Below are 14,840 nucleotides of genomic sequence, written 5' to 3'. Positions count from 1 at the left end.
CAGACACTCAAAGCCTCGCCTCCAACATACGTCCACCTCCACAAGAAACCTCAGGGATCTCCTGAACATACCCCCACCTCCTGAAAACTGGGCTTACCTTTGAGCTGCTATGTGTCCCACCTCCAAACAGGAAGAGGCTCTGGCAGGTGCAGGGAGGAGCTCACCTCAAAACGTTTGGAAGGTCCCTTCATGTTGATGGAATATTCCACAGCATTCTGAAAAGCCATATGAATATAAAAACCAGGAAATAGTAGAGATTGTATTGCTCACTGCTCAAATTTCAACTTAGATGTCACAATTAGGGATCGAACGATTTTGTTGAGCCATTATGGATATCAATGTTTCTAAAAGGACAATGAATGGACTACCGATGGTATGGTATTGACTGGCAGCAAGGCAAGGATGAAGCTAACTTTTTTGCAGTGTGCAATAAATATGTACAGTATACTCCAGCAAACATGTCAAATAGTTCCTTAATCCTTGCAAAAGCTTTTCTGAGAAACAACATTAGAAACAAAACAGCAACATTAAATACAAAATTGCCAATGACGTATTTGCCATAGGGCACATAGTTTTAGGGTGGGGCCTGTAGATTGGTGGTTTGCATTTTCAGTGTCAGTATTCCATGCTGAAACAGAAAGTCCTTTTTCCCGCTCTTGTATATTTCCATTCTTTCTCTCTTGGGATTGTTCTTGATAGTTCTCAAAGAATCACTTCAAAAAACAGGTAGGCCTTCACCGTTCAATGTTCACAATTCTTTTTATGCTGACATTTCATACTGGATTATATGTTGCAGTTTTATTTGCATAAGTGGCGTAATCATCCAGTTTAACATCAGAGTTTTTCGGCTTGAGGTGTTTCTGTTAAAGAGCAGTTCATTTATTTAGATTGTAAAAGGTCTTAGATATATTTGACCACATTAAACTACGCTGTGCATTGTATTATTATGTGTGTTATGAGTGTGGTGATATCACATGTGGTCAAACAAGTTTGCAGTGCAATGGATTTATCTGCCACAGCATTGAAGTGGAAGATTTAATTTGTTCTTGGAAACCTGTGTGAATACATGTCAATCTAAATTAAGTGAGTGATAGGCATTCTCATGATGGGCAAATGCAGACTGTGCGGAGTTACTGCACTTTCTATTTCCAATATCTTTCCATATTTTTTTAACATCTATTCCAATAAAAAATATTGTTCAAATAAGACATTTTCAGTAACATGTGTTGATACTACCAACCTTTTATTATATTCTATTTCTCCAAGATTGTAAAGACCTGGTTCAAGCACTCATCAACATTGAAATACTGAAACAGAAACTTAAAGGCAAATGGACTCCAGCCACAGTGAGTATATGACTGCTCAAAGCAAATGACAGCCAATACCAAACATGACCTGCAGGGGCATAATAGCAAAACAGAATTTTAGGCCAAAACCCTTACATAGGCCTATAAACTCACTAGAGTTAAAATAATTTGTGAAATTGGCTGCCTATACCGGATGGCCTGAGTCGCTTCCAGCACAGGCTTGGCTAGAGGGTCCCAACTGCCGAGGCCCATTGCAACTCTGATGGGAGGGGGTGGTGGGTGTTTTCAGAGTACCGTATGTCTACTAGTATACTTTAGTATCTCTGAAAGGAGATCTAGGTGGGTGTGATCAGACTGTATGGCTATACAAGTACAAGTACAACTCTCAACTATACTCTATAATATAATCTACCCTATAATACATGTATAACACATTTATATTTTGCATATTCATGTTTATGCCCACCAATAATAATATTTTGGTCCATACATGTATCACTTAGACCTTTGCCCATCAAATTACACATGTACCTGCCAACTTGCAAACTTGTCACAGTGACATCATAAAACACAGGGTGCACATACAATGTTTTCCCTATTGTCATTTTTCAAATGTCAGCTAAAATCACAATCTATTTTCCCCAGGTGCTCAATTTTTGGATGAGCACAGAGCAGAGCTCATTCAGAGATTCACCAATGTTATGCCCCTGGCTGACAAACTGCGCTCCAAGGGCATGCTCCATAACGAAGCCTACAATAAGATCAGGACAGAAAGAACCCGAGAGGAGAAGATGAGGCTAATTTTTGATGCTGTGTCTGGAGTGGACAAGAAGAAGTATTTTCTATATAAATTGCTGCATGAGATTGAACCAGATCTGATGAAAGAGCTGGATATGTGCATACGCAAAGGTATGGTGAGATATCATAAAACACATGTCATTATAGCAATAAGATTAGATTAAATTAGATTAGTCTTAGATTAGATTCAATTTGTCATTGGGTACAAATACAAAGACAACGAAATGCAGTACCAAATAAGAGCAATGGAAGTTGTATGATTAACCTCAAATGTATAGGCATCATATTAAGAAATCTAATCTGCGTTTTTGTGTTTTACTTTTGATCAGGAGATAATAAGAGGAAAAGGCATTTGTCATCTTTGACAAATGAGAGACAAGTGAAAAGAAGACTCATCGATGAGGGCGGTGAGGATGATGATAACGATGATGAAGAGTACGATCAGGAAGAATATGATGAAGAAGAGGAAGAACTTGGGGAGGAGGAGGAAGAACGAGATTATTATGAGGAGGGGGAGGAGGAGGAAGAGGAAGATGAGGACGAGGAAGAAGAAGGAGAAGAGGAAGAAGAAGAAGAAGAAGAAGAAGAGGAGGGTTACTAAGTTAATATGTTTTTACTCTCCTGTTTTCATGTCTCCACTGTTTCAGTTAAAATGTTCTTTAAAGCTTTCACCACAAATAGCCTCTCCTTTTTTGCTGATGCACACACACACACACACACACACACACACACACACACAAACAAATCTGTATGCTGTGAAATGCAGCCCCAGTCCTCTGCTGAAGTCTCACATCACGTAACAAAAAAGAGAAGGAATGTCTAAGTCACATGTTGTAGCCTAATGTGCAGATGTTATTACAGGAATTATCACCTGGAGAGAAGAAATACTGTTTTCTGATTGGCTGCTGGGGGAATGGCTATTAATTCTGAATAACGGGACACCAATCAAATAGATAATCACTGTCTAATCTACAGTATATCAATGCTTATGAATGGCTTCTATAACAGCCATAGGATGACAGTTGAGCCTGGAAGCAGGCTTTGCAACATTGGAATCAACTGTAAACAAGGTAACTGTCCATGCTATCACAAAGAAAGTTGTAGGCCTACAACAAACTGAACAAGTTGCCTTCTTTTTAAACCGCTTGACTATTGCCTGAAATGGCAACCGGGTGATAAGCGTAACTAGAATGTATTTCCAAGGAACTGCAAAAGTGTGCTTGCTCAAGTGCGGTTCATCAACGGGAGCAGATCATGAAATATCATGCGTTGAACTAGACTTGATCCAAGAACTGTACATCATTTTTCAAAATCGGTTGCACAGGTCAAAGCGTACATCCCAGACACCAAAATACATTTTTGCTAGTTGCAGCGAGCCCTAGGTCAAAGGGCACCAAATCATATGTGTGCCCTGACAATGGAGTCCTGAGTCCCTATATGTAACTCTAGTGCTCATCTCGTGGTCGAATGTCACCAAATTTATTATGTGTCCTCAGTATGGGGTCCCAAATCCATGTACCAAGTTTGGTTTATAGATAGATAGATGATAGATAGATAGATCGATACTTTATTGATCCCCAAGGGGAAATTCAAGCATACCTCCTTAGTGCCCTATACCTCCTGTGATTATAGTGCCCCCTAGTGGTGAAAAGACACCAGATTTAATAATTGTTTCACTGTCAAAACCTGATAGATTTTTATATGACAGTGAAACCATTATGAGATCCTTGCTAAATCTGTGTAACCTGAAACTTATAAAACTTTGTAACCTGTAAGGACTATATATGATGTTGTATGAGGAAAACGAGAAAGGGGCCACTTTCAAGAGTGAATCATACAAGTTTTGTATATAAAACACATTGCTGGCAGTATAAGTTTTTTCTATATCTTTTCCACATGGGTAAATTGAATATGGTGGAATAACGACGGATGACGCCATCTTCTCAAGCAAGCAACCTACACCAGTACTGACTGGACCTGGACGGGAACGATATGAATTTCTGACGGCCTTCAGCAAGCTCACTTAATAACTGCCTTCGAGGTGTCCTGTTATGCAGAATTAATGGACTTCGGTGGAGGAAACATTCCTCCACTGTGCATCGGAGAGGTCTTTGTCTCTCGCCCTTGTCCATTAATTCCATAGGCTACAACAGGACATCTTGACAGCCATTAGCCCTATTCGCACGGGATTAGTATTACCTGTGGACCTCTGGTCATTTTCAAATTATCGCCCCACCTCTGTGTTACTTGCAGCGCATTCGCACGGGATAAGCGAAGTCTGTAAATTACTCTATTTTCACTGACATTACACCCGGATATGTCGTATGCTAACGTCCAAAAACAACGCACAAAGTAGAAAAGATATGCAATTGCAATAGCAATCACTGAGATGCAGATTCGCACGGGATTAGTATTATCACCGGACGTCTGTGTTTGGCGAAATACAGTAGGTAATTTGTGGCGGAATTTTTACTTTACAAATTACAGACATGGCACATTCGCACGGGACTAAGATCTCAGACATTCTCCGCAATTATCACAAATCACCAAAGGTCCACAGGTAATACTAATCCCGTGCGAATAGGGCTATTGTCCCTTATAGACTGAGACCTGAACACAGATAGGCTACTCCTCCTAATTAATCAAAACCAAGACAAAAACGATTTCCATTCTATGTCACCTTTAAAGTGTAACTGCATCCCATGACTCCACCCACTTCACATTTGTGAAAAAGTCTTTCAAAATGGGCGGGACGTTCTTAAATTTGGGAGGGAGTGCAGCACTGCTGCAGCCAATCAACCATGGTGAGTTCGTGTCAATCTGGGAATGAGTGCTGCAGACATGGTTTATCACAGGTAATCAGGGCAGCAGGTGTTGGGGTGTTTAATTCCTAATTAGTAACGACCCGGTGACGTAGAGTCGCCAGAGAAGTGCAGGACTAAGTCAGCATTTTGGACCAAAGTGCCATGGCATGTTTCAACCTGTAGAAGGCGCGGAGAGCTATATCTCCAATACAAAATCTTACTTTTCTCATTTTTGACAATATTTACCCTGGTCATAGTGTAGTTCACCACTAATGAGTAATTTCAATCAATCAACAGCTCAAAAAACATATTATTTTAGGGTGCAGTTACACTTTAATCACAGAATAAAGACAAAACAAACAAACAAACAGACAAACAAACACCGAGGTAATTACATTAACCAGAATACTTAAGGTACAAGTGATTATCATATTTGATACATTAGGATGACACTGCGCTACTCTGTGGCAACAAATGGTCTACCCACAAGCCTTTGCGATGTGGAATGAAGTGCGCCTGCCTCTGGGAGGCGAGTGAAGTGGAAAAAAAGTGGGCAGGGATATGGAGCGGGGAGTACCCAACGGACTGCAACGGAAAGGAGCCCTTGGATCCAAGCGTCAGAACAAGGGCCGTCCGCCCCAGCCAGAACAGTAACGAAGGGGAACACACAACTGACCATTTCAGTTTTTTCGGTGTGTGAAATTACTGATGAAGCACGTATGGTCGTATACTTTAGAAAGACATTGCAAACTTAGTTAGCAAGCGTGCTAGCTGGAAAAGTTAGTTTGCTTGCTAGCCAGCTAGCATATTTAGCTAATTAGCTATCGATAGCTTCCCAACCTGACTTGTCTGTGGTTGATTCGTTTTTGTTTAGTCTCTAGTCGAAAGTTCAGTTGGTTGCCAGCTTGATAGTAAGATAAGTCACTGATGCTTACCAGGTCTCAGGGCTGAGATGAAGTCTGTCTCAAAAGACAGTCCTTTCCTAATTTCTTTGGCAATGTCAGCGCCGTGAATGTTGGCAAAATGGATTATTCACGATTTTATTGCTACATTGATGTCCCCTATTTTTGAGTTATGCTCTCAAGAAAGAAGAGTAAAAACGAAGCCTCGAAACCAGCCGAAGTCCACGGGAAATATGTGAAAAAGGAGACCTCGCCACTGCTTAGAAGTAAGTTTGTATGAAACTACTGTTTTCAGTCACGGACTTGTTGTGAAACCTTTTGGGACGCAACGTTTGGACGTATCCATCATTGAGATACATTTGTATTGTGAGTGTCTGTTTACTAATCGCAAGCACGCTGTGTGTGTGTTTGTGTGTGTGTGTGTGTGTGTGTGTGGTTCATTGTATGATATAGACATTGTTGAAAGTAATGCAACGTTAGCATCGCATTTGTATTCTTCGGAATCATAAATCAATATCTGCCTGAATACCAAACAATATATATGCTATTTCATAGATCTCTGTTGGGTAGTTTTAGGGTTCAAAGTATGTGATGGTAAGAAATTAGCCTTGAAATTGGGAGAGGTGCAGAATTTTAAACTTAAACCGTGATTTGTGACAGGTATGAGATTTGATCACCGTCCAATAACATTAACAATATAATTGTGTTAGGCACCGAAATAGTAAACTAGTAGTATCCATAGGTTTTAGGCTATTCTGATAATAAGAATGCCTTGCAATGTAGCTTGTGTCACTGTTTGAGATGGCATGTAGGCAATCCATAGATCAGTTAAAAATTCAGATTAGGTAAAACGGGTGAGTGGAAATCCTTTCACAATATTACTTGTTATTTTTTCTAAATAAATGCTTTCCACTTTTTCACCTGTTGTGTTTATTCTCTTCTTCACCTCTCCTCTCCTAATTTTCCTCCTCTGCCGTGCAGATCTTATGCCATCCTTCATCCGGCATGGACCTACTATTCCGCGTCGGGGTGAGGTGGCCCTCCCTGAGCCGATGCCCGCCTCCAGCTATCCATCAGTGGGGCCCGCGGGCCCCGAAGCCGGCCCGCCGCGCGGCGCCAAGAGCTTCCTGCGGCCGCAGCCACAGCGCTCTGCCCAGGAGGTAGCGCTGCGTGCCAGCCAACGCGTGTCGGCGCCACCGTACGGCCTGCGTGGGCCCGGCGAGCTGCAGGAGTACGGCGGCTCGCAACAATCCTTCTTGCCGTCGCCTGGGCCCACGGGCGAGGCAGAGAATGGCGGGGGCGATGTTGGAGGTCGCTTCTACTACCCCGACGGCCCGAGCTCTGGGGCAGCTGCTGTCATCGCCCCCGGTTACTATGAGGGCCGCCGGGCCCCACAGGGCCTGCGCCGGCCACCGCAGCTGCCTCCCCCGGAGCGTTTCCACGACGATTATCGCTACTACGAGCACCAGGCCAGTGAGCACGCCTTCTCCAGGATGCCCCCACACACTCCTCCACCCGCTCAGACCAGACCGCCTGCAGGTGAGGCCAAGGATGGGCAAGGGGAAGGAGGGAGGGTGGAGGACTTAGGTATAGAACTGGCATCAGCTTGCTCTCAAGGCTTTACTTTATATTGTATCCCACTTTGACTTCCACTGAGGGTTGCATCATTGTCTTATGACGGTGATCAATACTGTCACACTGCAAGGTTGTAATCAGACCTACAGGGGCAAGTCATCCTAACAGTGATTTAGTTGCATGGTATAGTTTAGAGCTTTCCCAATATTCCCAAATGTATTATTCAATCTACCATTCACAATACTGCAGCAATGTATTCATTGCAACTTTATGATTCATGTATGTATTCTAATCGGGTATCTGTAGACCCATGACACTAGTGTAGTGTAGTGATACTACAGTGGTATGCTGTAGTAGTAGTCACTTATTCACTTCCCCCCCCCCCTGTAAAACTATTCGGTCTTCTGCTCAAGTCAGCAGTTTGTCTCCTATGTTGCTGTAAAGGAATTGGCTTATCCAGGCAAGGAATGGTCCAGTCCAGAGGGGTTGCTGCTGTACTTTGCTCTTTGTTTGTAAGAATGGAGGCATACACCCAGTGTCCCACTGGGGCAGGAAGACCAGTGCCCACTCATGGCAGCATCACAATAGAGCGCAAACTTATCTGATGGAAAATACTCACACAGCCCCGTGGCTGGTCGCTCGCTAAAAATATCCACTACTAACTCTGAAAATTCCTTCCTTTGGATTACGTAACGCGTATAAGAAGTGTGTGTGTGTGTGTGTGTGTGTGTGTGTGTGTGTGTGTGTGAGAGAGTTACGTTTGTTTGGGTAGGAAGAGTGTGTGAAATATGGGATATATAAGTAAAACAAACATGATCATCCTACCACTTATTGTGCAGCAATGGAAATATCATTGTTACTGTGTGTACAGTGTGTGTGTGTGGATGCGGTGAATTACTAAGTGGGTTAGGGCAGGGTTACTCTCATGTTGCTCTCCACCCAGTTTGGTGCTATTTATAATGCATGTATATACACATACACATACATGTACACACACACACACACACACACACACACACACAGTAACAATATTTCCATTGCTGCACAATAAGTGGTAGGCTGATCAGGCTTGTTCAGGCTTACTTATACAACCCATATTCTCTTTCACATACTCTCCCTGCCCAAACACACATTAACGCACATACACACACACACACACACACACAGTCGAGTTTGATGACGGCAGAGTGTCTAAACAGCTCTGGAATGTCGGTTCCTCTTCCCACATTGGCCGTCCCATTCTGTTGACACACATACATACACACATACAGACACACACACACACACAAACTCACACTCTCTCACACACACAACCTCAAACAGATACTCACTTGGGGTGTGTGTGTGTGTGTGTTTGTCTAATAATCTAAAGCCTATATAAACATTGCCTCGGGACATGCAGTACACAGTAGCGCACACACCCATCATTTGATATTGGTATGATGTCATTTAAACTTTCGTGTATATTTCTTTGTCATGTGTTCTACCTTAGTCTTAGAATAGCTTGCCAGACTTTGTTCATGCACAGTCGGGTATCAACTGTTTTCACTGATTATTCTTGTTTACGAGGTTTTTCTGTGTGGTTAGTAAAAACAAAGCTTTTGTGGCTTGAGTGCAATACAATACATAGATAAGTTATCTTGGGTAGAATGTTGGGAAGTTTACAGTTCTACAAGCCTACATCACTGTGGCAGGTGACTGGTGACTTCCAAATATATTTCAGGAACTGCTCTTCGGCTACCCTTTAAAACACACATGTCCCAGCCCCCAGGTCATGATGGTTGGTCCGGTATAGGAGAAAGCACATCCTGCTCGTGTGTGTCTGTGTCTGTGTTTGTTTAGGAACACACACAGTTAAAAAAAACTAGAAAAGCGCTCTGAGAACGCAGACCTCCGCCAAGCGAAAACATAACCGCCTCCTGGATCCAGACAGTGATACGGATCACTCCTAAAATTGAATGTTTTTTCCCCTGGGTCATTTCAGACCTTTCCTGAAAATGTAATCAAAATCCATCCATGACTTTTTAGTTATCTTGCAAACAGACCTTGGTGGAGGTAATGAAGACAAAAACGGGGATCATTGTGTTGTCTTGATGATTTAGTGTCTACGTTGCGTACCGTTTGTGTGTTCCAGAGCAGAGGGTAGCTAATAGCAATCCGCCAGCTCACGTTGTTGTGTGTGTTTTATTCTCAGGGGATATCTGTGAACACACAACACAAGTTCTCTCCCTTGAGGACATGTTGCTGCCTAACACCCTGCTTAGAGTTCCATGTCAGCCCTTTGCAACCACATGTAGCCTGGACAGAAAATGTGTGTCGATTGTCGAATAATGCAGTTGAAGCGTAAACTGAATTTATGATAATGTGGCCGAAGCATGAAGACTGCGCTTAATAATGTAGCCTATGGGCGTAATAATTTCAAAATTGTGTGTTGTTGATCGTGAGCATGGGAAATGCGGTCATTTTGGAAAGGTGGTTAGGTATGTGTTGCATTCCTCAAAAGAGTGTCTGACTCCCTCTCCTGCACTCTGCCTCATGCCAACCCGGCGCTGGCCAACTGGCACAGGGTAGATGGTCTGTCATTGGCATGTAGAATTTCTCAGCTGTCCTGTTGCCAACCCGCTCACCTTCTCTTGCTGTCTCGCTGTGTGTGTGTGTGTGTGTGTGTGTGTGTACATATGTCAGCATCTCTTTGAAGTTAAATTTAGTACTGTGCCTAAACTAACAGCCAGGCTACAGTGGGTGTACAATTGAAATGTTCTGTTCAGTGTAAAAACAGTTTTTTTGTTTTTTTTTAAATATATGCGCCATTATCACATGTGGTGTAGCCAGTTCCATTGACTACAGTGGAAGCTAATTGTTGCAGCAAACGCTCCATGAATGGAACGTTCCAATTACGTGTCTGGTGTAGCCTGCCTGTAAGCCTTGCAGGCTACACTAGGCGTTCACACAAGGACCGATAACTATAAGCAAATATCGCTCTTGTTAATATGAATGACTAAGTTTGCACATAATCTATAACGATTAACGGCATGAAGAGCAATATAATTGTCAGACCAATTTTGAGAACGATAAAAAGCTAACAACCCATCAGAACCCATATCATTTTAGCCATCACATTCATTAATACGAGGAGAGACTTTTATTGTTGGTCAGTGTGAATGCTTTTGTCGTTATGGTCATAGTTATCGTTATTGTTCTAGGTGTGAATGCCGCGTTTACTCTAGAAGGGGAAGAGTGAGTTTTGCAGCATATCTGCCCATGGTTCTTCAGTCATCTATTTCTGTGTTCCACACAAACGCTTTGGGTTCTTTCATGTCTAGTCTGTCATCATTTTGATTTGTGATCTGTGTGTTTGTAGTGTATGCCATAAAATTATAGATGATAATCCTCCTAGAGAAGCTGCTCAGAACAACTGTAACTTCTGACACACACACACACACACACACACACACACACACACACACACACAAACACAGACATCCGTAAATCCGCTTTTGGTTCTTTCGTGTCTACTCTGTTATCATATTTGATGTGTGTGTGTGTGTGTGTCAGAACTTAGTTTCTCTAGAGAAATTTGTATCTGCAATTCTATGGAATACGCACACACACACACACACACACACACACACACACACACACACACACACCGTCAAACAGACATAAAGAGACATGATGAGATCAGATTCAGTATTCAGATGAGGTCAGGTAGTGTTTTGAATGAGAATGTTTTGCTGCTGACCCTAGGAATGAAGTCAGCAAGGGCAAAGAAATGCTTGACCACAAAATACACACACACACACACACACACACACACACACACACACACACACACACACACACACACACACACACAGAGTAGTAGTCCTAGAGGCCGCAGACCTGAGAGTACAGCCTTGCCCTATAGAGGAATGCCTTCGGTCATGGCTTGTTTGTGTGTTGTATGTGTGTGAGGTCTTGGTCTGGCCTGTTCGGTTTGGTGTGTGTGTGTGTGTGTGTGAGTGTGAGGGGGATGAGAACATTCCTGAGCTAAGGAACTGGAGCAGTCTCTGAGGAACAGGCTTCACTCTGGGGACTCGGTAGGGACAACTCTCGCTCAAAACTCTCTAATTTTCTCTTTCTCTGCATTTTGTCTCTTCCTCCTCAACTGTCTCTCTTCTGTTCTCTCCATCTCCTCTCTTCTTTTGCCTCTTCATATGGTCTCACTTACAAGTCTCTTTCTCTTTCTCCCTGTTCACTGGGAGGGTTTGCCTTTACCCTCTTCCCCTTGTCTTCAGATGCGAATACATTTTCTTAGCACTGCTATTGATGTACAAACACACACACACAAAAACAAAAATCTTGGCACCACTGTTAATGGCCTTTTTTAGCCTTTTTTTTTAGCACTGCTATTTGTGTGCAATCACAACAAGTTTAGCTAAATCATCCCTAGCATTGCTTCCCACACACTAGCACACAGCAGGTTTTGTAAACCCAGTCATTACAATTATGTGTTTTTGTAAACTCACGTCCAGCGTGACTGTAGCATTAACCTCCGCCCCCATGCCCTCCCCATCTCACCCCCCCCCCCCCCCCCCCCGCCTCTCTCTGTCCCGCAAGGCATCGGACGCATGCAGGCCAAATCCCTGGGCAACTTGTCCAGCCCTAGCGTCGGTGGCGCCGGCGACGACCTCCCGCTGCCGACAGGCTGGACGGTGGACTGGACCATCCGCGGCCGGCGCTACTACATCGACCACAACACCAACACCACGCACTGGAGCCACCCGCTGGAGCGCGAGGGCCTGCCGCCGGGGTGGGAGAAGGTGGAGTCGGCCGAGTTCGGCGTCTATTACGTGGACCACGTCAACAAGCGGGCCCAGTATCGCCACCCGTGCGCCCCAAGGTGAGGATCTCATTTCATTTCATTTTAGTGATTCGTTCAGCACACCCTTTCAATCAACATTTCTGTGAATGTGTCATTGTTAGCCAGCTGGCTAATTTTCAACTGCCGTTCTTTGTCAAGATGTTCTGATGATGATAAGTCATCCCATTCAGGTCGTTGTTTTTGAGAGCCCTTTGGCTTTAAGTATTAAAATTTGAAAAACAAAAACAACAAGACCTCATAAGAGACAGCAACAACACTGGGTGTCACTTGTGAAGAAAGCCCTGGTTGATTGGTTGTGAGCATACTGGAGGAAGTAGTTGTGATTGGATGTTTAGACTGTAGAACTCATTATGCTTACTGGAATGTCTTTTTTTTGCTCTTGCTTCTTGCAACATCTCGCTCCCTTTTCACATCTGGTTTCAGTTTACTTGTGCAGTTTGGTTTCATTTTTGTGTGTCTGGTCATTTGCTGTCTCGTTGTCTACATCAGCAACATATTTTTTGACCATCGTATTTTTTTCACTTTTCATCTCTCCATTTCTTTCTCCTTTTCTCACTCATTTCCCATAACGCCATTCACTGTCTTTCTTTCTCCATCCTCATCTCTGTCTGTCTCTCCATCTCTCTCTCTCCCTCTCTCTCTCTCTCCTGTAGTGTCCCTCGTTATGATCAGCCCCCGCCCCTCCCCCCTCCAGTGACGTACCAGCCACGTCCTACTGAGCGCGTGCAGCCGGTCCTGGTGCCTGCCAACCCCTACCACACCGCAGAGATCCCAGACTGGCTCCAGGTCTACGCCAGAGCCCCGCTAAAGTCAGTACACACACACACACACACACACACACACACACACACACACAAACACACACACACACCATTCCACTATCACAGCAGAAATCCCCAAATGATAAGCACACACAGTCCCACAACACTCCAGCAGATTCCAGATCCACACGAGATCTCTGCTTTAGTTGTTTATTTGTTGTGTGCTTTGCTTGTGCAACCATATTTCGACAATAATGCTGTAGCATCAGATTGACTGTGTGTGTGTGTGTGTGTGTTTTGTGTGTGTGTGTGTGTGTGTTTTGTGTGTGTGTGTGTGTGCAGGTACGACCACATCCTGAAGTGGGAGCTGTTCCAGCTGGTGGACTTGGACACGTACCAGGGCATGCTGAAGCTGCTCTTCATGAAAGAGCTGGAGCGCATCGTCAAGTCGTACGAGTCCTACCGCCAGGCGCTGCTGGGCGAGGTGGAGGCGCGCCAGCAACGCCAACAGTGGTACGCCCAGCAGCCTCCGCCCGCCAACAGCTACCCCGTCAACATGTGAGGGCCACCGTGCCAGGGCCACGGGAGGCACCGGAGGGGGTTTTCAGGGGGGAGATAGATGCCAGCGTTTTCGTCACTGTGTGTCCATGCCTCGTACTGGGGGGGATCGAGTGATGAATGAAGGTAGGAACAGCTTGAGGTGTTTGATCGGGGGACAGGATGGAAGGGAAGTCGTAATCAGCACTGGAGGTGTTGATGACTGCGATGATGATGAATGATGATGATGACGAAGAAGAAGATGATGATGATGATGGTGGGAGTACTTAGAGAGGTAACCTGACTCTCTTTCTTGAGTTCATGGCCAGGAGTTCCAACATGGGCTGCAAAACCTTTTTGTGTTTGCTTTGCTTTTTTAAATTTCCGTGGCGAGTCTCTGGGTCACACCTTGCACGTCCCTGTTCTGCCTCGCTCTATGTGATGGGCGGAACAGTGTCGGAGCAACCCATCTCCTCACGTTTTAATGACTGACGTCATGGCAGAGCTGATATGTTGTTGTTGTTGTTTTTTTTCGGGGGGGGGGGGGGGGGGGAGTTGTTGTCATTTTTGTTGTCATTGTTCTTGATGCCAAACACATCAGTGCCTTTGCCACTCAAGCCAAATCCGACTGAACTGAAAGCACCAGCCAGAATAGTCAATGGACTAAATCTGAAAGAGAGACTTGTTCTTGTTTACAAACATAACAGGCTTTATGACCTCTTTTAAGACCTAAGGACTCCATCTACACTACACAGATTGTGCGTGGGTGCGTGTGTGTGTGCGCGCGCGTTTGTGTGTGTGGCGCGTGCTAATTTGCAAGAGGAAGAGAGGCAAATGAACGTTTTTATAAGCTGATATAGGCAGCTTACCTTTTAAAGAGTGTGTGTACAGTATGTTGCTATTTTGTTTTTTTGTTTTTCCTCTCAAAAGGTTTGATACTTCAAAAGTATTTTTATAATGGCATTTTCATCATAATCCTCAGTGTAAGTGACAACTCTTTCCTCTCCTTTATAATGTGTAAGTCCTCTTGGGAGACAATCCGCTCTGTGTGCTTGGCTTGTCCCCTGAGGGAAGCCCAGCAATCAGCTGGGTTAATATGTCTTATTTTAAAGACGCTATTTTAATGTATTTTAAAGGTGGTGAACTTTAAAGGCCAATAGTTCAGTCTCACAAAAAGCCTTGTGGTCACAGCGACTCTTGGCTCTTTCTCTGCCTTACTTTGAAGACCTGATTATTATACGGTTGTTGTTTTTTTTCACTCAATGCTCTGTATCATTAAAAATATATTATAA

At 43.9% G+C, this 14,840-nt stretch overlaps 2 protein-coding genes across 2 annotated transcripts; both read left to right on the top strand.

Annotated features, from left to right (window-relative positions):
- Positions 1 to 499: 499 nt before the first annotated feature.
- LOC134067960 (glutamic acid-rich protein-like) lies at positions 500 to 2,706 on the top strand. The gene is made up of 3 exons (XM_062523452.1): positions 500 to 1,346; positions 1,953 to 2,216; positions 2,435 to 2,706. Exons 1-3 carry the CDS (start codon positions 1,331 to 1,333, stop codon positions 2,704 to 2,706), a joined length of 552 nt encoding a protein of 183 aa, XP_062379436.1. The 5' UTR covers positions 500 to 1,330.
- A 2,733-nt stretch (positions 2,707 to 5,439) lies between these two features.
- On the top strand, positions 5,440 to 14,840 carry sav1 (salvador family WW domain containing protein 1). Its single transcript, XM_062522752.1, has 5 exons — positions 5,440 to 6,077; positions 6,793 to 7,350; positions 11,986 to 12,268; positions 12,904 to 13,059; positions 13,354 to 14,840. The coding sequence occupies exons 1-5, from the start codon at positions 5,984 to 5,986 to the stop codon at positions 13,571 to 13,573; spliced, it is 1,311 nt and encodes a 436-aa protein (XP_062378736.1). The 5' UTR covers positions 5,440 to 5,983; the 3' UTR covers positions 13,574 to 14,840.

The sequence above is a fragment of the Sardina pilchardus genome, chromosome 20, assembly GCF_963854185.1.
Source record: "Sardina pilchardus chromosome 20, fSarPil1.1, whole genome shotgun sequence".
Lineage (NCBI taxonomy): Eukaryota > Metazoa > Chordata > Actinopteri > Clupeiformes > Clupeidae > Sardina > Sardina pilchardus.
Note: the sequence above shows the minus strand (reverse complement) of the source record. Positions and strands in the feature narration are given on the sequence as shown.